Source organism: Cryptomeria japonica, chromosome 6 (assembly GCF_030272615.1).
Source record: "Cryptomeria japonica chromosome 6, Sugi_1.0, whole genome shotgun sequence".
Classification (NCBI taxonomy): Eukaryota; Viridiplantae; Streptophyta; class Pinopsida; order Cupressales; family Cupressaceae; genus Cryptomeria; species Cryptomeria japonica.
The window spans coordinates 73,265,280-73,290,744 of NC_081410.1; the positions used below are offsets into that span (position 1 = coordinate 73,265,280).

The 25,465-nt window shown below is 37.8% G+C and overlaps 1 protein-coding gene across 4 annotated transcripts in view; it reads left to right on the forward strand.

Moving 5' to 3' along the window:
• The window catches only part of LOC131064192 (exosome complex component RRP41 homolog), a 215,563-nt gene that overhangs the window by 116,876 nt on the left and 73,222 nt on the right, over window positions 1-25,465 (forward strand). For all 4 annotated transcript variants that reach the window (XM_057998240.2, XM_057998241.2, XM_057998243.2 and 1 more), the window contains one exon: window positions 14,785-14,863. In XM_057998240.2, the coding sequence (XP_057854223.1) occupies window positions 14,785-14,863 (79 nt within the window). The remainder of the gene's footprint in view (window positions 1-14,784; window positions 14,864-25,465) is intronic.

The following is a 25,465-nucleotide window of genomic DNA, read 5'->3' on the forward strand; positions in this document are numbered from 1 at the left end:
TTCTGGCTTGAGGAGTCCACTCGACCTTTGCATCTTTCTTTAACATTTCATTCAGTGGTCTGACAATCTCGGCAAATCCGGTAATGAACTTTCGGACGAAGTTGATCTTGCCAAAAAATGACTTAAGTTCTTTTTTGCTTGCTGGCAGATTGATAGTAGATATGGCTTTTACCCTTTCAGGATCAATAGATATTCCTTTCTCTGAAATGACATGTCCTAAAAGCTTTCCTTCTGTGACTCCAAATATGCATTTCTTCGGATTAAGGGAGACACCGTATCTTCTGCATCTTTGAAAAACTTTTCTCAAATCATCCACATGATCTTCTCTCTGTCTGGAGAAAACTGTGATATCATCCATATATATAATAATGCATTTACCAATTAAATCTCTGAAAGCGATATCCATAGCTCTCTGGAATGTGGCCCCGGCGTTTATGAGTCCAAAAGGCATTCTTTTATAAGCAAATGTTCCCCATTTGGTGGTGAAAGCGGTCTTCAGTCGATCTTCAGGTTCGACTAGGACTTGATTGTATCCTGAATATCCGTCTAGGAAGGACATCATCTGTGATCCATTGACGATCTGCAATACTTCATCTAATGATGGGAGCGGATAGTTGTCTTTCTCCGATGCTCTGTTGAGATTTCTAAAATCAACACACAATCTGATCTCTCCATTTTTCTTTCTAACGGGTACCAGGTTGGCGACCCACGTCGAATGTCTTACTGGGAAGATGATCTTGGCTGTGAGTAACTTTTTCACTTCTTGGTATATCAGCGGTTCTAACAAAGGGTTGACGGGTCTTTGTCTTTGCCTGAATGGCTTGCTTCCTGGCTTCAACGGGATCGTGTGAGTGATAATCGCAGTGTCGTAGGTCTTAAGATCTTCATAGTTCCATGCGATGATGTCTGGGAAGTCTCTCATGTTCTTTAGGATTCCATCTTTTTCAGTCGCTGTGCAAGACTTTCCAATGAAGACATTCTTAACTTGTGTCTCATCACCTAGATTGATTGCATCACACATATTGCCTTCTACACTGTGATTCTTCTTTTCTTTCAACTTGTCAGGATCAAAAATCCTTTCTAATTCAACCATTCCTTTTGGAATAGTGTTTGTCTTTAAGTTCAGGACTCCTTCGGCATCGAACTCAGCTTCACCCACTTCATCTTCATCTATGATTTGTGTTAAGAAGACGTCCGTGCTGGTCAGGAAGTCTAGAATGTGCTTGTCATCTTCAAACACTTGGAAATTGGTAATATTGTCTGGGACTGAAGGGACTGATATTAACTCGATTGTAAACTTCTTTAATCCTTCCATTGCTAATGGAATCAATGAACTAGCGGCCTGTGCAAGTGAATTGGCTACTTGATTCTGATGTCTATAAATTGAATTGATATTGAAAGCATCAAAACTTTCAATTAGATCCCAGACTCGATTCCTGTACTTGGTTAGCCTTTTGTCATGGCAAACGTATTGCTTCCTGATTTGCCTTATTGCGATTTCTGAGTCTCCATATACTTGCAGTATCTTTGCCCCCTTTTGGATGGCTAACAGTAATCCATGAACCAATGATTCATATTCTGCTACGTTGTTGGTGCAAGGGAACTGCAATCTGTGAGCGGCAAGGTATGTTTCTCCTTTTGGACTAATTAATTCATATCCGGCTCCGGATCCTTGTTTGGACTTAGATCCGTCGAACCTTAATGTCCATATCTGATTTTCTTGATTGTCCGTTTCTGGACTCTTACGACTCTCATTTGGTGTGTCGAGCAAAACTTCATCTTCCACAGAACTCTCGGTGCCTGTAGAGCTTTCATTCTCTGAATCTTGAGTTTCTTCTATAATTAGTGTTTGCGGGAGTCTTTTGTTTACTTGCTCCAATGCGGTCTGGCATAAAGCACAAGATAATTCTGAGTGGACGGCATTGTGAATTCTACACCAATTCGGAAGAAGCAAATCTCGGACGGATGCTAGGTTGCCAAGTTGCACACTTTGCTGGATGTTTCTTTGTACGAACCTTCTGAAGTTTTCAAACATCCCTTTGTCCTCTTGATCGGATCCTTGATCGCTTTCAATGACGATCTCAGTTGACTCCATGACCTCTTGCTGGGTATTTTCATTTTGTACATCTTGTATCATCAAGATTTCTTCCACTTTGGGTTTGTATGTCCCTAGGTCAGACTCTAAAAATAGGACCTCATTGTCTTCCCCATATTCAGTTATCATCAATCTCAATCTTGGGGTGCTATCAATTTTAATCTGGTTTGGAACTCCTCTCCATGGTAGCCACATGTGTGCGAAATCGGTCGATACATATCCATTCAACTTTCGGGACCAATCTCGACTCAGGAGCATTCCATATGAATCCGGAATATCCACTACTGATATATCTATAAAATTTTGGACTCTTGGATCTGCGGCCAATTGCATGTGAATGTTGTTCAATTCTCCCATGACTGGAACTTCTGTCTTGTCAAGCTGAGTGACCTTTCTCTTGGTAGGTGCGGGAGTTATTCCAAGTCTTTGGCACACGGCTAAAGGCATCACGTTGCTTGAGGCTCCGGAATCATAAAGGCAATTGTGTAATAATTTTCCAAATATTCTGACTGATAGTAAGAACGGGGCCGGTTCGTCCTTTCCTTGAGAAGGCACTGAATTTTCTTCACTTGATTCTTGATGTTTGACTTGATTAATCTTTGAATGATCATCCTTCGTTGGGCTCTCCTCTTTCGAGTGACTAGCTTTGCTTGTAGATTTTCCTTTCTTAGCAACATCTTTCTTGATTGCGACTTCCTTTTCGGGAAGAACCAAGTTAGTGGTGAGGTTCTCTTTGACTGTAGGCTGAGCTTTCTTTGTCTCGCCTCTTTTGAGTAATACTTTTCCTTCCAACATATCTTCCTTTTTAGCTGGGAAGGTTATGGTTTGAACCATGCACTCATTTTGTTCGGGTTGTTCTTGAGAATCGGCCTCTTCTTGAGTCACATTGATAGTGGCTTGAACATTTGACCTTGTTGCACTAGGTTCACTCAAACTGTTGATCACCGTATCTTTAATTTCTGACACTTTAAGCAATTCATAGAGGGGAAGGCTTACCTTGACTTTCTTGAGTTCATCCAATACCAAGGCGGCCAATCTTTTCATTTCATTTCCCGCGGGAGGTGAAATATTCCTTTGTCTGTATTCTTGAGTGTTTTGTGGATATTCAGGGACGTTACTAGCTTGGGGATCTGGCGGAGTTGAAAAATTGTTTGGAGGAATCGACGTTGTTAGAGGTTCAGGATTCCTCTGATTCCTGTGATAAACTCTTTGGTTTACTCCTCCTGACGATTGGTGAAACACTTCCTTTATTCCCTCTACTAGGACACTGTCGTTCAATGGTGGGAAATAGTATCCTGAATCTTCTACAGGTCCATTTGCAGATGCTAGCGGAAACTGGGATCCTGGTGGTACCATCGGTCCATTGGCCGATTCTGGAGGAAATCTCTCATTTTGCACTTGACTAATTTCTTCTTGTGAATATCTGCAGGTTTCAACGATCATGGCTTGACCATACTGCGTGGTTGGAACAATTTCGTACCCTGTGGTGGGAGGATTTTCAGGTGGATTAGTAGTACGCATCTCCTGTTGAAAAATGTCGGCTGCAATTTTGAATTCAGGACACTGCAACTCAGAATGTTGGTTCGTGTTGTGGAGTCTGCACCAACTGGACAAGGCTGCTTCGGCTAAAAACACTTTGCTTGAAGAGGGGTTCTCTTGACTTTGCGCATTTGGTGGATTGTCTAAAGGCGTCACCACATTTCCATTGTTCGGAGCTGTGTTCCATAGTCTTCTTTGGAAACCTTGATTGTTGTTTCCTTGATAATTGTTTCTAAATCCTTGATTATTGTTTCCTTGGAAATGTTGGTTGTGATTGATTCTTTGCATGCTTTGGAGCTGGTTATTCTGGTTCCTCAAATGAGTGACCTCAGTTGATAACCTCTTGACTTGTTCAATCAGCTCTTTCATTTCGTCTTTCTCTTCTTGTGTCCTTGACGAATTTGTAGCATTTTGCAGGTACACAGGTTGAGCGGGTGGGGCTTGAGAAATTGGAGCTCCTGGGTGAAGGACCAACTGATTTGCCGGCTGTATGCTTGGATATGTCGCTTGCGGGATTGGATTCATGACTGGAGTTTGGTTGGCCAAGGCCGTGCCGACTGCCTGCATCTGGTTAGGTGCTGCGACAGGTCCAATATGTAGTAGCGGTCCAGTAATGTTTTGTCCCATGTGCTTACTCACTTCAATGGCCCTTGCATAGGCTGCATTTAGATCATTCGGAGTAGGATGTGTCCTTACAAACATAGCTGTGAGATGATCTAAGGCTCCATAGTAAATCTCCCTTGGATCTGCAATAAGATAAGGGGGACGTAGCATTGTGTATGCTCGGTGAAATCTGTTGTTGAAGGAAGTAATAGGTTCATGTTCTCTCCTTCGTACTTCAACAAATTGTCTGTATAACTCCGCTGGTGTAGTTGGGATGCCAAATTTAGCAATGAATGCGTCTTTCATCGCGTCCCAAGTCCTGATGGACCCTGTAGGCAAATGAATAAACCAAAAGTATGCCTCTTCTCCCAATGAGTAGGGAAAAAGCCTACATGCCACATCTCCATATTCAATCTGTCTGTTACGAAGAAGGTCCTCGAACATCTTGATGTGATCTTCTGCCATGCGATGGAAATCACTAACATTGAACTTGGAACAAAAGTGCTCTAGATTCTTCGGCATATCATGATAAACTGCAAATTCCAACGGTGATGGATTGTTGACTAGCCACGTCGCACCATTAAGTACATGAGGAGGAGGTGGAGGTGGAGGACGTTGAGCCATTGTATTCCTTGAAACTGAACTTGATGAACTAGCTTGGCTCTTTGTTTGTGAAATTGCTTGGATACTAGATTGGATCGCCGCTTGTACTTGTTCTTGAAGAACTTGTGATGACTCAGGAGATCCTTCCAATCTTAGTTCGAACTCTTTGGGAGTGTCCTCTCTCTTAGCTCGCTTCGCCTTGGAAGTAAACTGAAGTTCACGTAGATCCTTGATGCCTGGTGTGGACCTCAACAACCTTTGATGTTTCTCGGGCGAGAATGAACCAATGCGATCCAGCGTGAAGTCTTGCAAGGATTATTGTGGGTTCCTTTGGTTGCGAAGATTTCGAGCTATGACCCTTTGATGTTCTTTGGCTATATCTTCCTCTTGCTCTAAGATGATCCTGACTTGGTTATATTCGTCTTGACTTCTCCTTGCGTTCCAAGCTACTTGATTCAATTCGGAAATGATGTCCTCTTGGGTATTGCCCACTTGCAAATTGGGTTGCACTACTTGATTCAGTCCTTCATTCGGCAACACCATTGTACTTCATGATCATGTTTGCAATGTTTTTCTCTTTTCAAAATCTTCGGACTTCGAACTTCGGAAACTAAAGAGCCCTCCTTCTAGCGCCAATTCTGTTGACGTGTATTTCATACACAATCATACACAGAATAAAATACCAATAGGCATCTTATCCTCTCTTGAGAAAATAGTCTCTAACTGCTGAAGATCTGCAAAAAGGATCAGTTAGATGGACTCCAAGGTTCTTTTAGTGGGGTCTCCACGTGTGGACAAGCTTTTTTAGTGGTATGATGTGATTCGCTGTTTCCTTCAAGGCGTCTTACGGATTCCAAAGGCTCGAAGATTTTACTAATCTAAAAAGGAACTTTCAAAAAATGGCAAAAGGACAGGGTTTTAAGGAAGTCTAACCTAGCCTAACTCTATGAACGACTTAGCATGAATGAGATTTGGCAAGACTCAACCAACTTCAATTTTGCCATAAGATAACAACTCAATTGAAATTAGTGCGATCTTCTAAGGTAATAATGGTGTTCAATGCATCAAAGACCAAGGACACTACTACGAAGGTACATATCCTAGATACGAAAATGCTTGAAGGTTAAGGACTCAAAATGTTTTCCAGTCGACCACGCAAGGCTTTCCTACAATCAGCAAGAAGCTAGTGGTTTGGATTGCGAATCCTACCAAATATCAAATTTCACACTTAGTCTTTCAAATTAACAAACTACTTTGATTGAGCGTGATTCAAGTACATCCAACAACCATGAAGATAACTTAAGAAATTTGCAACAAAACACCATAACTTCAATATTTTATTGATTTCCAAGTCATTATATACAACAATTGCTTGAATTTCTCTCTTCAAGACTCAATCTTGCTACAAAATGAAAATTGCTTCTAATTCTAATCCCTCTATTTCACTCTTATCTGACTATTCGACTATTAACCATCTCTCTAATGAAATGAAAAATGGGGGTATAAATAGCATCCCCAATTACAATGAAAGGTCCAGATTGAAAGTAAATCAATGGACAAGATCATGACACCTAAACCCTAATTAGGGTTTGTTACAAATGACCTCCTTTTTACTGAACAATATTAAATACATAGCCAAATATTAAATTTGGCACAAAAATCTAGGAGGTATCAACCAATGAGAAATAAGATGTCATGTCATCTGTAACAACCTTTCATCTAGAATCTTATTCCCTTTCCAATTCTCTTTCTTAGCATATGCAATGAACTTTGTCACGATTCCTTCGATTTCTGTGATTGGAATCTCGGGAAGATTCTTGATACTCTCTTCCAAGTGGATAACCTGATCGAATGCATCTAGAAGAGCTGCGTCCCAAGTAGGTTCAAGTTCCTTTGTTCTGTCAATCAGGAGCATGGTGGCATACATCTGATCATACTGCTCATCTGTAACATCTGCGTCCTTGCGAAAGATGATCTTGATTCTATCCTCAAATTCTTGTATATCTACATCTGTCTCGACCTCGATCCTTCTGCCAAGAATGGTACGAAGTACCTCAAATACTCTGTCCTGGATCGGATTGATCACCTCCTCAACTTGACCACATCTAACACTGATGTCCTCGAAGAGAACACTCTTTATATGGAGTAAGGTTGACCACTGAAACAAACTGTGAGAATCACCTTCTAAGATCCTCTCCTGCGTTAAAATTCTTCTGGATGTGTGTCTTATTACTTTCAAGACAGGGATGACAACGTCCTTAGTATGGGCAAATGCAGCTACTGTTGCCATCAATCTGTGGATAATTTCAAGAACTTGGATAGCCTGATGAATGATCTTTGACATCCTTGAAACAAATTCTATGGCCACTGTATGAGATCTATCCATCCAACTACATGTACGCTGGACCAGGTTCCTGAATCTTTCTGCTTCATTGATCGATTGAAGGGGCAATGCCTGCACTGGTGATCTAACTGGATCCTGACGTCCCAAAGGTTCATTGATGTGACTGAAATATGTCCTCCATGCACCTCTCTCTCTCTCAAGCTTTCTATTCTTTTCTACTTCTTCCCTAAGCTTGTCCTTCAATGCTTCAAATGTGTCGGTGGCATCATCTAAAGTCTGCTCTGCTGTGGATGGTCCCAACTCAATAGTCTGTATATGATAGTCTTCTGCTAGGATCTCACCCTCATATTTGTCTGCTGCCGGTGTAGCTATCTGCAGTTTCCTGGATCCAGTCTCATCTCGAATCATCTTGGACATCTTTGTGGCCTTCTTCTTCTCTGTTGTCATATGTGAACGTCCGACAAGGCTCTCTAAATCAATTGCACTGTCCTCGTCCTCTATTACGATCACCTTAGTCAATCTTTCCTTCAACCAATCTGGGATATTCGATCTTGTCTCTTGAACTTGAATTTCTTTATGTACTATTTCTTCTTGTCTGGGAGGAGATGTTACTTCATTATCATTATCTAAATCATAGTCTTGGAGAGATCCATCTGACGAAACATGCTGTGCCTGTCCTTCCTCCTGTTTGTCATTCTGTACCATCGACTCCATGGACTCTTCCACTTGAACTGTTCTATCTTCTGGTCTGGAAGAAGTACCTGGTGTTTGATCTTTGTTGGCACCTAACTTTTTCTTGGAAGGTTCTTTCTTTTCTGATCTTTCCTTTCTCTTCGAACCTCTCGAATGGAGATTGCCCTCACTGGCACATCGAAGGTTACCTTCACCTGAATTCCTAGGATTAGGATTGCCTTCACTAACACTGGCTCCACCTTCGGCTGGTTTCTCTTCCAAAGTAAAAGACATGGCTATGCCTTGTTCTCTCAACTTCTGATGCTGAACGTCTACCCATCTGCGAGTACAAGACAAGACTGGTGCCATCAAATCATTTAAATCCACGGCCTCGGGCTCATTCCAATTCAAACTTATTGTTTTGCTTTCTCTATCATATGAAGATTGGATGTGCCTGCCGTTGTCCTGAGCTTGGTCGGCCACTCTGTAAATCTTACATTTCCTGATGAAATCCAAAGGCAATCTAGAATGCATCTTTCGTTTCACTTCGAGATCGTCTAAGAGATTCATCATAAAATCTTCAATTTGGTGCTCATGCCTAAATCTTCTACCGACCGTCTCTTCTAAATGTCCATGTGGATCAAAACTATTCCTCCAAGCAAAAGATGAAAAAGGATACAAGGCTAACTCCTTCTCTGCGTCATCCATGGCTAAGACATTAGGACATACCTCAACTGAATTACCCAAAATAATAGGTACCTGAACTCCATTCTGATGTCTGTGTCTGAATGCCTTTACATATGCTGCCAACTGCCTTGTTACTTCAAGTAACACAATTCTATCTGTCGGGTACCTCGGCAACATGTATGGAGGTAAAGGACATCCATGCACTCTAATGTAAGTGAACTTGGGAAACTGAATGAACCAAGCACCGTACCTCTTGATGAACTCCTGGGCATCCTGAGATAATCTGTTGTGAATCCCTCCTTGCAACGTCCTTGTGATGTTCATCGTGAAAGTATCATTGATTAACTTGTAGTTCTTCCTTGGTGGATGATGCAAGTAGGTATAGGATTCACAAACTCTGACCTCGCCGGGTCCTCTTCCAATCACTCCTCTGTGAGGTAGTCCTGCATACTCAACGCTCCTGATTAAGGCATAGATGACGTATGAACTCATGTGGAAGGACTTAGTAGCCCTGAGTCTTCTCAACTGTACGTCTAAGCAATGGCTAATTATCCTAGCCCAATGTATTGTACCTTTTCCTTGAACAATCACCTGGATGAAGTAAAACATCCATTTCTCAAAATAGAAGGCATGAGGTGCTCCTGTAACTCTGTTGAGCATGGTAATCAAATCTCTGTATTCCTCCTGGAAATCAATCCGGTGTGGTGTGTTAGGTACCTTGCTTAGACGGGGACGACTCTTGAGTAGCCAGTTCTTGTTGATTATGCTTAGGCAAGCATCTGGATCATCATCGTACATTGATCTGGCTCCTTCAATGCTCTTGTATATCATGTCCCTGTGCTCTGGAAGATGGAAGGCTTCACTTATGGCTTCCTCTGAAAGATACGCCAAAGTGTTTCCTTCATTGGACACAATTGTCCTGGACTGTGGATTGTAGTGACGGGCACACTCGATCATCAACTCGTGGCACCGAATGGCTGGAGGAAAACCGGCCACCTTGATGATGCCACTCTCTATTATTCTCCGGGCGACAGGTGATGGCTTGCCGATGTAGGGGACCTCTCGGAACTTCTTCGTGCTAAAGTTCCCCAAGTTGGTATCTCCAATGTTGCTCCATTTAGATACGATCTTGGTCTCTACTTCTTCGGTCTTCTGATCTTCTTTCATGAGAGCCGAGCGACTGGTGGATGCTCCCGCCTTTGGGGTCGCCATACCTACACAACATTTCATTATAAGAAATAGATTTTGCAATAAATAACGTAAATAAGAGAGATAAATTTTAGGAAACCTCATGATAAGTCTCTAGAGTTATCATTTCCTAAAATACAACGATTGAGCCAAGAGATTCAAAATTCAAAATTTCAAAATTTGAAATATGACGATGAATGAATAAAGCAATAACAATTAAATCGCCATACCTCGATAGAGAGCTAACTCTAGAATGCAAAAACAAAATTCGCCTAGGCAAAATTTGAGGTATAAGATAATCTTCAATATGATTTCCTCAAAATCGACTTCGCCACCTCTGGAGAGAACGTGATCCTCAAGTATTGCCCTTGGTGTGGTCTTCAAATTTGCACCACCTTTGGTCTTCAACGCAATTCGCACTCCACACAAGATGATACTAGCGCCACCTTTGGTTTGAATTCGCACCACCTTTGAACGCACTTCGCACTATATTCGCCTCCTCTTGATTCGCATGAAGAAAGGTAAAAATGATTATGTGAAAATGAACATTTCACTCCCCTTATAAATAGCGCTCATATCCTTTCACCCCTTAGGCCGACTTGACAAATAAAACCATTTTTTTAAAATGATTTGCAATAAAATAACAAGGCCGACTTGCCTAATTGGGCGCTTCAAATCGATTTTATATTAACTAAATAATTAATTATTAATGCCTTGCGTTTTTTAAATGAGAATTTCGATTTTTAATAAAGGCAAAAAAAATAATTAATAAAAGATAACGCCATATTAAATGCTAAATAAAAATGGATTTTCAATTTTTTAAATCGATTTAGCATTTGAGGAAAATTCGAATTGTTTAATTTGGCGCCAAAACTGGAAAACAAAGGAAGGGACGTACCTCATCGCCCTGGTCCCTTGGAGAGGGACAGGAGCGATTTACCATTTTTGTCTTGACTTTTGCATTTCTTACGTCCAACTCCTTCATCTCCACGTTGAAAATCAATCATCTTAATGGTCCTTCGAATTTGATCGCCTTGCATGTGCGCATAAGTGTCTTTAGATGTATCATCGCCCTTGTCCCTTGGAGAGGGACAGGAGCGATCCTAAGGTTTTTTCTTGAAATTCTCCATTTTGATACGATCCTTTCCTTGTATCATCTTCCAAATGCCATTTAAAACCTTGTGCGTCCTTGTCTTAACGTGATTTTCAAAGAATATCATGTGTTTTGCCTAACATCGCCCTTGTCCCTTGGAGAGGGACAGGAGCGATCTCCATGTCTTCACGTTCATCTTGTATCTTTGACCTTCGAACTTCCATTGTAAGGCGAATAATATCATTGCTTGTCCATTCCACGCACGTCCCACTTGCTTTTGCAAGGTACCTTTGATGTTATAAGGATCATCGCCCTTGTCCCTTAGAGAGGGACAGGAGCGATTCATGTTTTTTTCTCCATTTTGAGCTCAAGTTGGTAACGTTTATCCTTGGTTCATTGTTTATTGCCTTCGAAATAACGTCCTTTACCTCGTCCAATCCTCGCCTTGCCTTGACTTTGAAGGGGTATGAGTGTTTTTGATGAAATCGCTTTGGTCCTTGTCCAAAGGACAGGAGCGATATGGACTCCTTAGCTTGATTGATAATGTTTGGACGTTCAAAACTCTTGCATGTCATCCTCAAAAGACGTCTTGAACCCTTTACAACCTTGTGAAGCCTTGACTCAACGTAATTCTTGCATGAATTGATCAATATACTCAACATCGCTCTGGTCCCTTCCTGAGGGACAGGAGCGAAATTCATCATTGTGAGCTTGTTCTTGTTTATTTCAACTTACAATTATCTTCAATGCATGTAATGACGTCCTTTCGATCCTTGGGGTCGCTTGATATTTGCTTGTCTTTTGAAATCGATGCCTTAATGGAAATATCGCTCTGGTCCCTTCCCATGGGACAGGAGCGATCTGGGGTCTTAGAGTGCAAATCCTTTCAATGCGACGACCTTGATGCTTGTGTTCGATTGAAAATGCCTTGAAACGTCCCTCGCCACCTTGTCTTGACTTGTGTCGACCTTGAACTTCGGAGGAACGACCTTGAACTTGCGTAGGAAGTATCATCACCATTGTATCGCCCTGGTCCCTTGGAGAGGGACAGGAGCGAACTTGCTCTTGTGGTCTTCATTTCACTTTGCCAGGTTCCAAGTTTATATTCAACGGATTCGTCCTTCTTCACTCCATTCGTCCATGCCTTGACATCATCTGTAACCTTGCAAGAAAAGCAATTATATCAAAAATCGCTCTGGTCCCTTCCTGAGGGACAGGAGCGAACTAGGCATTTAATACTGTTATGGACGTCCCAAAAATCTTCAATTTATATTCAATGCATTTATCTCATGTCTTTCCTTGTTTTTGAACGTAAACTTGCCTTGACCCTTGTCTGGATTTTGCATAATGAAGGAAATCGCTCTGGTCCCTGGGAGAGGGACGAGAGCTACAAGGTACCTCGCCCTGGTCCCTTGGAGAGGGACAGGAGCGATTTGGTCAATATAGGTCATTCTCCTTCGTTTTTGCATATCAAATTATATTCATTTGGCAAAGCATCTTCCTTTGGACGTCCTCAAAATCATTAAGTCTTCGAAATCTTGCAAGGACAAGGCGAAATTTGAATTGTAGCTCCGGTCCTTCACTGAGGGACAGGAGCGATTTTCCTCCTGGAGGCATTTCTGTGCTCATGAAAATCTTCAATTTATATTCAATGGAAAGATATTGCCGTTCTCCATCACTTCCAACTTGAAATCTGTCTGGACTCTGCAGGGACGATGAGATATTTGAAAATGAGCTCCCGTCCTTCACTGAGGGACAGGAGCGATTTTGCTCCTACAGGCCAAAATAACATGATTTTTCACATTTTAACATTTCACAAGGCGAAAACAAATCAATTCCAATGCCCAGGATCAAAATTCAAAAAAGTCAAAATTTGGTCAAAATATTCAATCGGACAAAAATTCACATTGACGGTCAACACTTAGACAAATTTAAGCTCTGCATTAACATTCCAATTGAAAATTAGACCATTTTGGCGAATTTATTGCATTCAAAATTTGCATTCTAGAAAAGGAAGCTCAAAAGCTCTCAAAAACGACTAGATTTCGGCTTGAAAGGACAAAATTTAAAACCCTAAGGCTTAGCCCTAAATCCAGACAACCAACTAACTAACAAAATCCTAAAACGAAAGCGAAAAACGAGCGAAAAACAAGCAAAAAGAGGGGGTCCCCATTTGCGATGGGGCGATGTGTGAAATGGTCACAACAGGTAGAGCAATGCTATGGCAACAAAGGGTGCACTAAGAAAATATTGCATTGTTGGGGCAAGTACTAATAGAGCGAATGCTATTTTTTTAATTTTTCAACATGTTCTTGAAATGAGAAGAACATCTCCAACAAAACCAATGTTGCTTTTTTTTTCAACATGTTATTGAAATAAGGAGAACATGCTACATGAAACGGGGAGGCATGGGCATACAAAAATTGGGCAATTGAATCATTAGCCTCTTCTTGTGATTGAACATTCATTATCCCTGCAATTGGCCCTGGCCTTTGACTAGTCTTCCTCTTTCCATTTGTAGAAACCTTATCTAGTAACGATGGATGGTATAGTGGATTGTATGAACTCTATTGGCATACACTTAGGTCTTGCTTTTCCCTCTTGAACAATCTATTTATTTCTGCCTTCTCATCTATGTTTATCTTTTCACAAATTTTAATTCCATGTCCTCTAATGCACAAAAGGTGACTAGACACCCTAATGTATCTTCCTCTAAAATCTTTGTTGCATGAATGACAACCAATCTCTACTCCCCCTCAAACTTTTCTTTTTATCTTTGTCTAAAGGTGTTACATATTGCCAAAGAGGTTTAGTGAGTTTGAATGGGTTATTTGCATAAGGTCTAAAGAAGATGGAAGGGCATGCCAACAGGTTTATGTGGTTATCCCTCTTCACCCACACCACTCCTACACCTTGAGGAACTCTCATCTCTTTTTTGTGCCATGCCAACATTTTGACTACCTCACTACTACTCATTTTCTTTGAGGAAAAAACACAGTGCGAACTGCAAAAAGAAAACGAAATTGAAAAGAAAACAAAAGTTACCTTAACTTTTTAAAACTATGAAATATCTAAAAAAATTTCTAAAAAGAAAACCTACTGCATTGCCGCTGCTGTTCTTCTTCTTATTTTCTCCTCTACCACTCCATAGAGCTCATTGGTTAGTGCTCACAAATGTCAAAACAATCAATAAATGCAATGCATTTTTCTGCTGTTTTCTTCTTGCTTTTAAAGATAGGGCTGTTAGGTTTAAATTTAGGGTTTCAAAAGGGGAGGAGGGCCTTATGGGCTTCCTCACCCTTCTTAATTTTATTTAAAAGAATGACCAAAATAGTGATTTAAAAATAAAGTTAAGCAAAAAAAACACATATGATTTGCATACAAGACGGTCAGCTGTTCCTTGATGGCAAACAGCTATTTACTGCTGGGTGACAGGGATAGATAACAGCTCATTGACATTTCCAGTGTGTCCCCATGTCCCCAAAATGTCTTAGATGCGAGGATTGCCAGAAAAGCCCCGTGGATGCATCCCCATGTATCATCAATTATTTTCTACACTCTATAAGTTTACTAGTTTTGTTTGCTTTGTATTCTCTGTCCTTGCCATTTATGCATCCTCTAATCTTCCTCTAAATGTATTCCTATGTTCATCCTCCTCTTCCTTCTGCAATATTGTGTTTTTCTATTTAATGCCTTGCTAAACTGAAAAGGGATGTTGGCTGAGAAGTCAATCCCTTTATGACATTTGAATTTATAAATTGAAATGATTGAATCCTGAAAACCTACAGTATAAGGATATGTAGAGTCTGGACATATGTTACGTACTTTACCTTGGGGTATAGTTCTTTGTTTCTTCAGGGATGAAGTATAAATATGAATAGACAGCATTGGTTGCCTGTTAAAACTCAATTAGAAGTTTATTAATACAATTTGTACGTGTCTGCTATGCTTTTTGTGCAGACGATCAACCGAAATTTCTCTAGTCATTCGACAAACAATGGCGGCAGCTATATTGACACGTCTAATGCCACGATCTCAGGTTGTATTTCTACATATATATTTGCTCTATTTGTTTTTTTCTTTTTGAAAACTTATTTATCTAAGTCAGAAGCTTTCTGCTTAAACACCATTTGGTATTATTTCATGTTTATTCTTATTTCTTATGCTTTTGAGTAGTGAAAGGATTTCAATTTACATGTTATGTTTTCTAGCATTCTCATTTTTGCTTGGAAGGAAATTAGCACTTACATCAAACCCCAGGATGATTATTTTCATGCGTTTGTTTTACAATATTATATGCTTCATTATTTGTTAGAAACCTATCCATTGGGATAGGGGATCATTCAAGATATATTATCTAGTTTATAATGTCTGATGGAATATAGGATTTGTTCTCTCTAATACTACCTAAAAAAAACCATTACAGAAAATGTTGGTTCTCAAGATCTTGCTAAACTAAATTATAAATGGGGCTTCGGATTGTTTTCTTTTTCTTTTTCTTTATGGGGAGTTGCTAACCAGACTCATACATAGCATGGCCACAATTTTCTTTGCACTGCAAATTCATGATTTGTCATTTTGTAATTTACACGGATGCTCAAAAATAGTCAGATGAAGCTTTACATTTGCATCCATAGATTGTAGAACACCACTCAAATGTATATTTTTATGTTGTGATGTAATTTAGCAATTATTGACCTTTGCCAATCCACCATTTGTTTGGATTTATGTTTAAGAGCATCTTATTGGTGTAATAGAAACTTTCCCTATTCAAGATAGGCATAATTTTATGCTAAGTTGCTGGTTTTGGAACAGGAACAAGCCTAAATAGTGATACTTGTAATTGACATTAAACAAATATCTTAATACATCATAATTTGCAAAAAGGAAAATACACAAATTCATAGTTCAGTAATTTGTCAATGTCAATACACAATGCAGATTATAATCTATATTCAGTAATCTTCGTAGTGCTCTTCATTGAGAGCATCAAACCCAATGTTTGTTCAATTTCATTTGATCCACAATCAGCTACGTTGCCACTCCCACTAGCCCCTCCATGTACAGAAGCTGCCTCATCTGTAGAGACTTCTGCAAACTGTGCAACTGTAGTGTCTAAGTTGACGCACTCAGGAGTTAGATCCCAATTCTTCGTCACCCCCTCATTGTAATCGCGTCTCTTATGTGACAAAATGTGCAAATTGGAGATTCACAAAGACAAAATATCAAGTTTTTTTTGCACCCTATTGGTCGTGTTTAACTAAGTGGATAAAGGAGTACGTACTCCAATTCCTCTCAATGGAAGAACTGTTACAACTACAAAACATAAGTTACAAATTAATAATATATAATAGCAAGTGAAAAATGAGAAAGTTAAAATATAAAAAGATTCAAACTTGAGAGAGAACTTTTATTGCAAGATGCTGCAAGTAAATAAATATGTACCACTATGCATGGGCATATTTTTTGTACCATGCATCAGATACAAAGAGTCCAAGATGGAGGAAGATGCACCAATTCATGCACTAACTTTTGAAATTCCAAAGGGTGAGGCATTGATTGATATTCAGAATAGCATTATGGATGGACATGCATTTGAAAATAATATTTTGATTCGCAAGGGTGGAAGTGGGTATCTCCACAACTCTTATTTCAGCAAAGGAGGGTGAGCTGTTTGTTGATACCCTAAGGTATGAAAATGATGATTATATTTCAGATTTGTTGCTTCCTCTTATATCACTGTAAAATTGCTGTCATCATGGAAAGCATGGTAACAGGGGTAATAGAGTAAGGGATACAACTTGAAGTATAGGTCATGTGGACTCTTAGATTCAAGTTCAAGATTGTTTTTGCATATTGGATCCATGTGATCTTTTGATGGTCAAAGTGGATATAAGCATTGACTATTGGGTTATCCATATTTTACATTTGGATTGAAAGGAAGTGTATGAGGAATCATTGTGATGTCCCCATCTAGACAATCAAAACACAATGATGCCACTCTAGAATAGAATTTAAAAAAATTAAATAATAATACAATTAAAATATGGAAATATTTATATATAATCAACAAACAAGATTTAATATATAATTTATATTTATTAAATATTAATATTAATTTCATATTTATCTAATAATAATAATAAAAGTAATATAAATAAATGAATAGTAATAAAATAAATATCTAATGAGAACATTCGAGTAAAGACAACTATGATACATGGATGATTCACCATATGCTAAATAATATCATGACTGAGACAGCCAGATAAAACACGTATCGCCATATCCATATAGATGTTGCCAGATGTGTATCGTTAGGATTAATATCGATCAATGTTAAACGATAATCCTAGCCATTAATTAAAGCCGAGTCGAAGAACTTATGCTCCAAATACGATTCCATACAGAGTTTGATGGTCAGGAATGTATTCTCAGCGGCACAGCCATGATTACGAACATGAAGGAGATCACGATTATCGCTGAAGACACCAAGCATTTTATGGTATGGCTCAGTGATCGATTAGGTATATACAATGAATTGAAACACGTATTGATGTATTGATCAATAATATTAAACAACGATTATGATTGTATCAATGGTGATCAATACAGATTATGAATACAGAGTCTCCTTATCCAGACGAAATAATATGTAAACCAAATATGATTTAAGGTAGACCAACTCCGGCATCCAAACCAGTTTCGATTAATGATAAAAATCAATATTAATTGGAAGATAGCAATTCGTATTGAGGAGACTAATTGGTGGTTTTCAGATGATTACGTTGGCAATATGGAAAGGTGTGATAAGTTAAGTTTGACCAAATATAAGAAGAGATGCGATTCGTTTATGTTGGGATATGTCCTTTCATAATTCAAAAGGTGCATCCCTTCTATCTAGCAGGGTATAAGAGGAAGATCAAACTCATTCATTTGGGGATCATAAAGCATTTTCTTCTTATATACATATCCAATGTTGATCTGCTCTTTGAGCACATTGCCTCTCAGCAAATCAGTGGCAGACATTATTGTGAGTCAGACACAGTCAGCAAATTACGTATACATCAAGATCAGATCAGACAGCAATTTTCTTGAATCTCAGTCCTATTAAAGGACAATTATAATATCAGACCCTCTTTGACAGAGAATTCAGATCAGTGTTAATCCCGCCATGTCTATTAAAATATACATATATGTTCAAAAGTCAAACCATTACTAAAAGAATTATTTCTTTAAGCAAACTGAAAGTGAATTTCCCGTATTTGCAAGCTTTAGTATTGCCTAATCGAGGAATATCAATAAGGGGACATTACAATCATATAGGGTTTGTTGTACATCTTAGCCACATTGTGAAGGATCAGTGTTCATGGTTCAAGGTCACTGTTGAGAACGAAGTACCACACTTGAAGACAAGATTGTGGATAATGGCCAACTAGAGATAGTCACCACGACAAGCTTGATGTGGAAAGATGGTAAGCAAATTAGATGTCAATAGAATGTTCAAGATTTAATTAGTAGGCATGGTATGGTGTTGTTGGAGTCGAACTACATACAAGGTTGCCCCTTTTGGATGAGGGATGGAGAATTTGAGAAGTATACGATACCACAAAATGGCTTCATTGTTCCAAGCATTGTGAAGGAAAAACAAATTGTCATCACTTTATGCAAAAAATTCTATATCATGGGTCTAGGTGGAATCAGTAAGATATTGGGTTTGTCATGGTAGCACCTCTTGGAGAACTCACCATGGAGCTGAAACTCAAAGATGAAAAGAAAGAAGTAATGCTAAAGGTATAGTGTGGAGTCCCAAGTATGGTTACAAATAAAAGAAGGGAGGTATATTTTGAAGAAACCAAGTAGCTCGGGATACTCAATGCACAGAGACAACCAATAGGTAAGATACTTAATCATGATAATTTTTGGTTTGTTTTGGATATCTTGAAGAGCATTCTCCTAAGGTGGTCACCAAAAGAAATACTTGTAAAATGGAGCCTTCTTGTTGGAAGTCACCAACTATACATTGTAGGGCCAATATGAATATGGTTTACAACTCTATATATGCTGTTCCTAATATCTCCAGCCTCTTCCTTACTTTCTTTGCAGTCATAGAAGGGTTTTTAGTCACATGGTGGAGGAGTTTCCAGCCCAATCCCTTTGTTGAAGCATTATCAGCTAGTGTAAAGTGGTTTCCAGCCTTTACATTCTTGATTTTGGGTAAAGGAACTCAGTTTGGAAGTGATGGTACCTACTACCATATTCCTATGATCTATTGATCACTTTAATAAATTTATGTTTTGGATTAACGATATTTTTCATGAGTAACTGTAGATCTGTAGGTATTGAATTTTTTTTTTTGGTTTATGTGTTGTATAGGAGGCCTCACCTATGAGGTCACCAAGTGCAAGTATTCCAGCCTACACATTGCTGGTTAGAGGGAAAATCTGAGCAACATATGACTATTACAACAAATGATTGTTACAGCCATTTTCCAGCCTACATATTGCTATCTAAGGAGAAAGTTTGAGCAACAAATGATTGTTACAGCCATTTTCCAGCCCACATACAATCTGATCTATGCCATTTGTCAAAAGGTACAATTTGGGTATCATGGTAAGAATCTTTGGAATGCAAAGTTATTATTATAACAGCAATCTAGTAGAGATGAGCATAATTTTGAGCATACCATTGTCACAATTGAAGGAAAAGGTGGTAGTGTTTCAAGGCATCTTACATATAAAGGAAGTTGTTGACACAACATAAAGGCACTTCAACGATGTATATGAGTTTGATGAAAGAAACTCAAATTTAGATTTATTTTCTCAAGAATATAAACCAGGCGTAAGAGGAAGAAGTGATGCTCACATTTTGCAACTATGTTGCACAAGGAACATGACAAAGACTGCTATCCACATAATTTCCAACTTCGGGTTTGCTATCATCGTCATTCCTTGTTATTAAATTACATCAAATGCAGTCACTCAGGTGTTGTAAGTTACAAGATTGATTAAAGAATCTTAGAATACTTTCCAGATTTAAGGAGAAATTGTGTTGGACATATCCTTCCTCTTGAAGAAGTTATGTGAACCACAAGAAGAGCTCAAGGAGAATTTTAAATGAATTACCAGAGTAGTGCAACATAAGCATTGTGGAGTAACTCTAAAAACTGATATATGTGCAAGGGATCACCAACAAAAACATGTAGGTGAATACATGTAGCGACCTTGGGGTTTGGGGATATTTTCATTCATCATCATATCAAGGAGGAGCATATGGAGAGTTGGTTGCGTTAGTTGTTTGATCCAATTCAAAGGTGGGGAAGTATGGTCGTTCATCTCGTCATGGATCTCCTAAAAGGTTTGCATTTATTTTATTATGAGTCATGCATGCTTCTTTGTTATTTTTCCTCTAGAAGTCAAATTGTTTGTGTAGACACATAAAACTTCTCATCTTAATCTTAGGTGAATCCAGTTCATTGTTCATGCACTATTTCATCTATTTTAATTTATCCACTTATCCATCATTTATTCATTAATATCATTATATATTATTATTCATTTACCCATTAATATTATCATTTATTTATTAACATTATTATAAATTATTTCATTTATCCATTATAAATATTATTATTATTTCATATTCCATCTATATATTTAATAATATCATTATTCTACCATTTATCATTTAATATTTCATCTATATATTTAATAATAATATCATTTATCCATTTTCATAAACATATGCATGAGCAATTACGTTGCTTATTTATTCTTTTTCCTCCATCCTATTTTCATCCACCTAATGAATATGGGATAAACACTTACACCTCCAAACCAATATTTTATCCCACATTCACCCTACAACTTGGATTCACCTTGAGGATATCTATAAAAACTCAACCCCCTCTCTCATTTGATCTATCTAGCAGTCTAGCATTTCATCTCACGCTTCGATTTTCTCTTGCATTTTTGCATTCATTTCAAACCTCCATTTCTTCATAGCCTTTGTGCGTGCTTCTGAGAGCAATATTGTCACAAACACAAATCTTGAAGAATAGGAGTGCAATGGAGTCAGAAATTCATTTGCATGCATGTGTGTTTTAATTAGTTCATTTGGCTTTGCATGTGTGTGTTTGGCAGGTACTTCATTGTTGGATATTGGAAATGCTTGGATCTTGATCCATAAGATTGCAGGCAGATTTCTATTTCCTTTATCTACAGTTTTAGGTGATCGAAATTCATGGATTGTATAAGAATGTGAGTAATAATGGTAGTAGCTCCCATAGTGGTTTTTGGTAGGAGTTGTTCCACTTGACAAAAATTAAGATTCAGATGCCATGGCATGATCTATATTGTTGGGCACAACGATATTTGAGGATTCAAGTTTATTTGGTGTGCTATGGCAAAAGTTGCTTCATTTTACAGTAGTAGGATCTAGATTTTATGGACATTGCAACACAACTCATCATTTGAGTTTGCAATTGCTTGAGGCAAGCAATTGTAGGAAGGGCAGACTATCATGACCCCTTTTTTGGATTTTAGAATAATTATTAATATTATATTAGTTGGGCCTAGTAATTTCTAATTTTGGGGCAACTTAATATTATCATAATTAAAATAAAAGGTCTTCTAAAACATTAGGATTAAAATTAAAAGTATTTTTAAATACTTGGAGGGAAATCTAGGATCCAAGTGCCCAATTTGAAAAGATATATCAAGGAGGTGCCTATCTTAATTTGATCATCATGCAAGTTATCCTTTTTGCATCCAATTTCTAATTGTTCAATCTAGAGAGTCAAAGGATGAAAATTCTTGGTTTGTTCAGGGTTCGAGAGGATGAAAACCCTTTTGAATTCCACATTTTGAATCAAGGATGAAAAGCCTTTCCTCCAATCCTGGGTGATTCTATCTGGGAATCACAATTTTGTTGGTTTGTGGAGAATTGAAAAACATTTTAAGTTTGCTACAAGGGCATTGCAGTGATTTTTTCTGGCAAATGTCATCTTTGGTTGTCAAAGCATGATTGAGTGTTACTAACTAGGTTACTAACCATCTGGAGTCTAACCAGGTTTGTGCCAAAGGTAGTTCAAGATTTTCAGCCATTTTCGTTGATAATGTTTTGCATTCTTATGGTTTGCCTACCAGAATTTGTGATTATTGTAACCTGCCTAAAACTTTTGAGCAGATCTTTATAGCTACCATTTCTAAATTTCTAAGAGTCATCAAAATTTCTACCATTTCTAATGTGGCAGATCTTTATAGCTACCATGAAGGTCAAGAGACCAAAGAGAGAGAAGACATTGAGACTGAAATATCCCCTGCAGTTGATAGACTGAATATGCAAGGAATATTTACAAACAGTTGGCTGTCAAAACTGCGTGTTATGTGGTTTATATAATTTGCGTGCTATGCTGTTCATGGCTCAAGGAATATTGTCAAACAATTCATTTGCAAACTTCTAGCTTACTGGTTGTTTAACAGTCTGATATGTTCTTATTAAACTGATTATAGATAGCTTCCAATGCTTGAGAATCAACACTTCAATGCATAAATTAGCATCTAGATGCTTAAATGACTTTTTGGGACCTTAATCAATGCATATAGATGAATTGTCAGTGTCAAATATGCACCTATAGCCAAGTGGCATTTTGACAAACTTTTGGCAAGTAAACTGACTTCATTAAAGACGTATCAGCAAGTAATGAGCCGCAACTTATTCTCCTTTACTCATCAAATAATTGGTTCCATTCAATGACTAAACAAGTGCCAAATACTTAGCAACTCAACAATGAATTCTCAGATAATCTGAAGACACATGACAGCATTGAAGTATGCATACAACTGATAATTACAAGGGAGAATTGATGCCAAAAGAACCTGATAAAATCGCCTAGGCTTGTGTTAGAAGAGGCAAGCAATATTGTGTCGATTGATGCCTTCACTATGCCAAAACTAATTGTTTCCCAAATCACCCCTGCTGCAGATAAATATGACTGATAATAATTAATTGCTGGCATTCAAGTTCCCTCTCAGCCACTGAATACTATCGCTGCCTTCCTCCAATCATAGCACTGCCATCATATGGGAAGTTCGATGCATAAACCAAAGGTTATGAGCAAAATCGTGGCAATGGAGGTCTGGTTTGACTTGTCCTCAGATCTGATTTGGCTGCTGAATTCTTCTTATTTCTCCTTCCAAATTCTCCTAAGGGAATCGCCTTATGTCCCCAGTCCTAGCTGTCATGTCCCCTCCTGGATCGTTATATATATAAGGAGAGAAAGAGAGAGACCCTAAATGAAGAAATTATTATTATTAATTAATATAATAATTACTAATGAATGATTAATTAAAATTCATTAATTAAATATTACTTATGAAGGTGCACATTACAAAGAGCACAAATGGAGGTGTATTCTTTCTATGCCATGCCCCATCCTTAATCATCATATTTTTCCTAACCAAGAAATATGACCTAAATATAGCAATTAAAATATTGTTAATTGTTTATTAATTTAATATTTTAATTTATTCATTATATACAAATGATATAATAAAATAAATATAACAATTATTATTAATTAATTAATATTTGTTAATCGATGATATTCATAAAATGTTTTAATGAAATACTATCACATCATTCAAGTGTCATAATGATTCGACCACATAAGTTTACCTTGATCGTCAAAGGAAGAATCATCTAGTTTTGGATATACGATATGTTCACTAGCCCAATCATTGGTCAAAGACTCGATTAAGACTTGAAGTATAAACAATCAATAGTTTATACATTTCAGATAGGATGCAAGCATACCATTTATTATTTATGGGCATCGTGGAAGGTTAATACGGATGGCATAAATGACGTCAAAGATTAAGGAGCCGATTCTTCTCTAAGGAAGTTCACGGAATAGTTTCCTCTTAAGACACCGCTACGGTATAGTTTCCAATGAATAACACAAGTGATCATGTTAATATCAATAAGGATATTGATGACTGATTAAGCAATTACAATCGATTAATTTTGGAGCAATACAAGATGAGTTTAGGAACAGACATCGGACATGTCTCTTGGAGGCATCCAATCTAATTGCAAAGATATAAGGAGGAAAAAGAAATATAGAAAGAGGAAGAAAAGGGGGTGCTTAATACGTAGGCTGATATATGAAGTTTGAAATGATATTATGCAGAATTTAATAATAAGATTTAGGTAGATTGCAATACGTATGACAGTCATTTAATTTCTTTATTGTGGCAGACCAGATCTGACACATGTCAGGTCTGTCTGCTCTTACAGCCAGAATTATAATAACTGATGTAATTAGGCAGGGGTGGTGTTAAGCTCTTACAACCAGAATTATAACAACTAATGTTTTTAGGTAGTGGGACGTTAATAATTTATATAATAAGTTATATATATATATATATCAGAATAAGGAATAATATAAATATTGTAAATATGGATATTGATAATAATAAATATTAATATCATAATTACTATTAATAGAGTACTTTTAATACAATACTTTTAGAGATTAGTAATAATTCATATAACTAGTAATTAATAAATACGTAAATGATTTATAAATGAATCAGAACAAGATTAATTGTTTAGTAGGGTAAGAGATGTATAGAATGTAGGTGTAAATAGATATAAGTAATAATATTTTAATATATATATTAATTAATATAATGAATAGTTTAATATATATATTAATGAATATAAATAATGAACATCTGAATACATATGTTAATGTAAGGTTCTTAGATGTTAATGAATATGTATGAACATAAGTAATTAATACATATCAATGAATAGTAGGAATATATGTTAAGAAATAAATGTGAATATTGGATAATGAACATTTTTATGAATATATGTTAGGAAATACATGTAAATCAGGAATATGTAAATGTGGATTGTGGAATGGAAAATAGTAATAAAATGCAAAAAATGTATTATAAATATGATTACATGATGGAGGCTATAGGGGGGAAACTCCCTTAGTCTAAAGGAGGGATTATGATAATCCCTAGGGTAGTATATATACTGAATATCTATATGCATATATATGGCTTGGTTGACTAAGTTCATCCAAGAAGAGACGGATCTGGCCGGTCCCTTCTGAGGACTTGGATGATGGGATGCATCATCCAAGGCAAGGAATTGAATTATGATAATCCCTAGGGTAGTATATATACTGAATATCTATATGCATATATATGGCTTGGCTGACTAAGTTCATCCAAGAAGAGACGGATCTGGCCGGTCCCCTCTGAGGAATTGGATGATGGGATGCATCATCCAAGGCAAGGAATTGACATATGGTCTTCCTTGGATGGCTTGGGTATAAGAAATTACACCCAAGACAGGAATCGAATTAACCTTTGATTTCCTAGATGGCTTGGGTATAAGAAGTTACACCCAAGACATGAATCGAATTAACCTTCGATTTCCTAGATGGCTTGGGTGTAAGAAGTTACATCCAAGACAGGAATTGAATTAACCTTCGATTTCCTGGATGGCTTGGGTGTAAGAAATTACATCCAAGACAGGAATCGAATTAACTTCGATTTCTTGGATGGCTTGGAACCAAGATGGGTTCCAAGAAGGCGAGCTTCACAGCCGCCTAAGGACA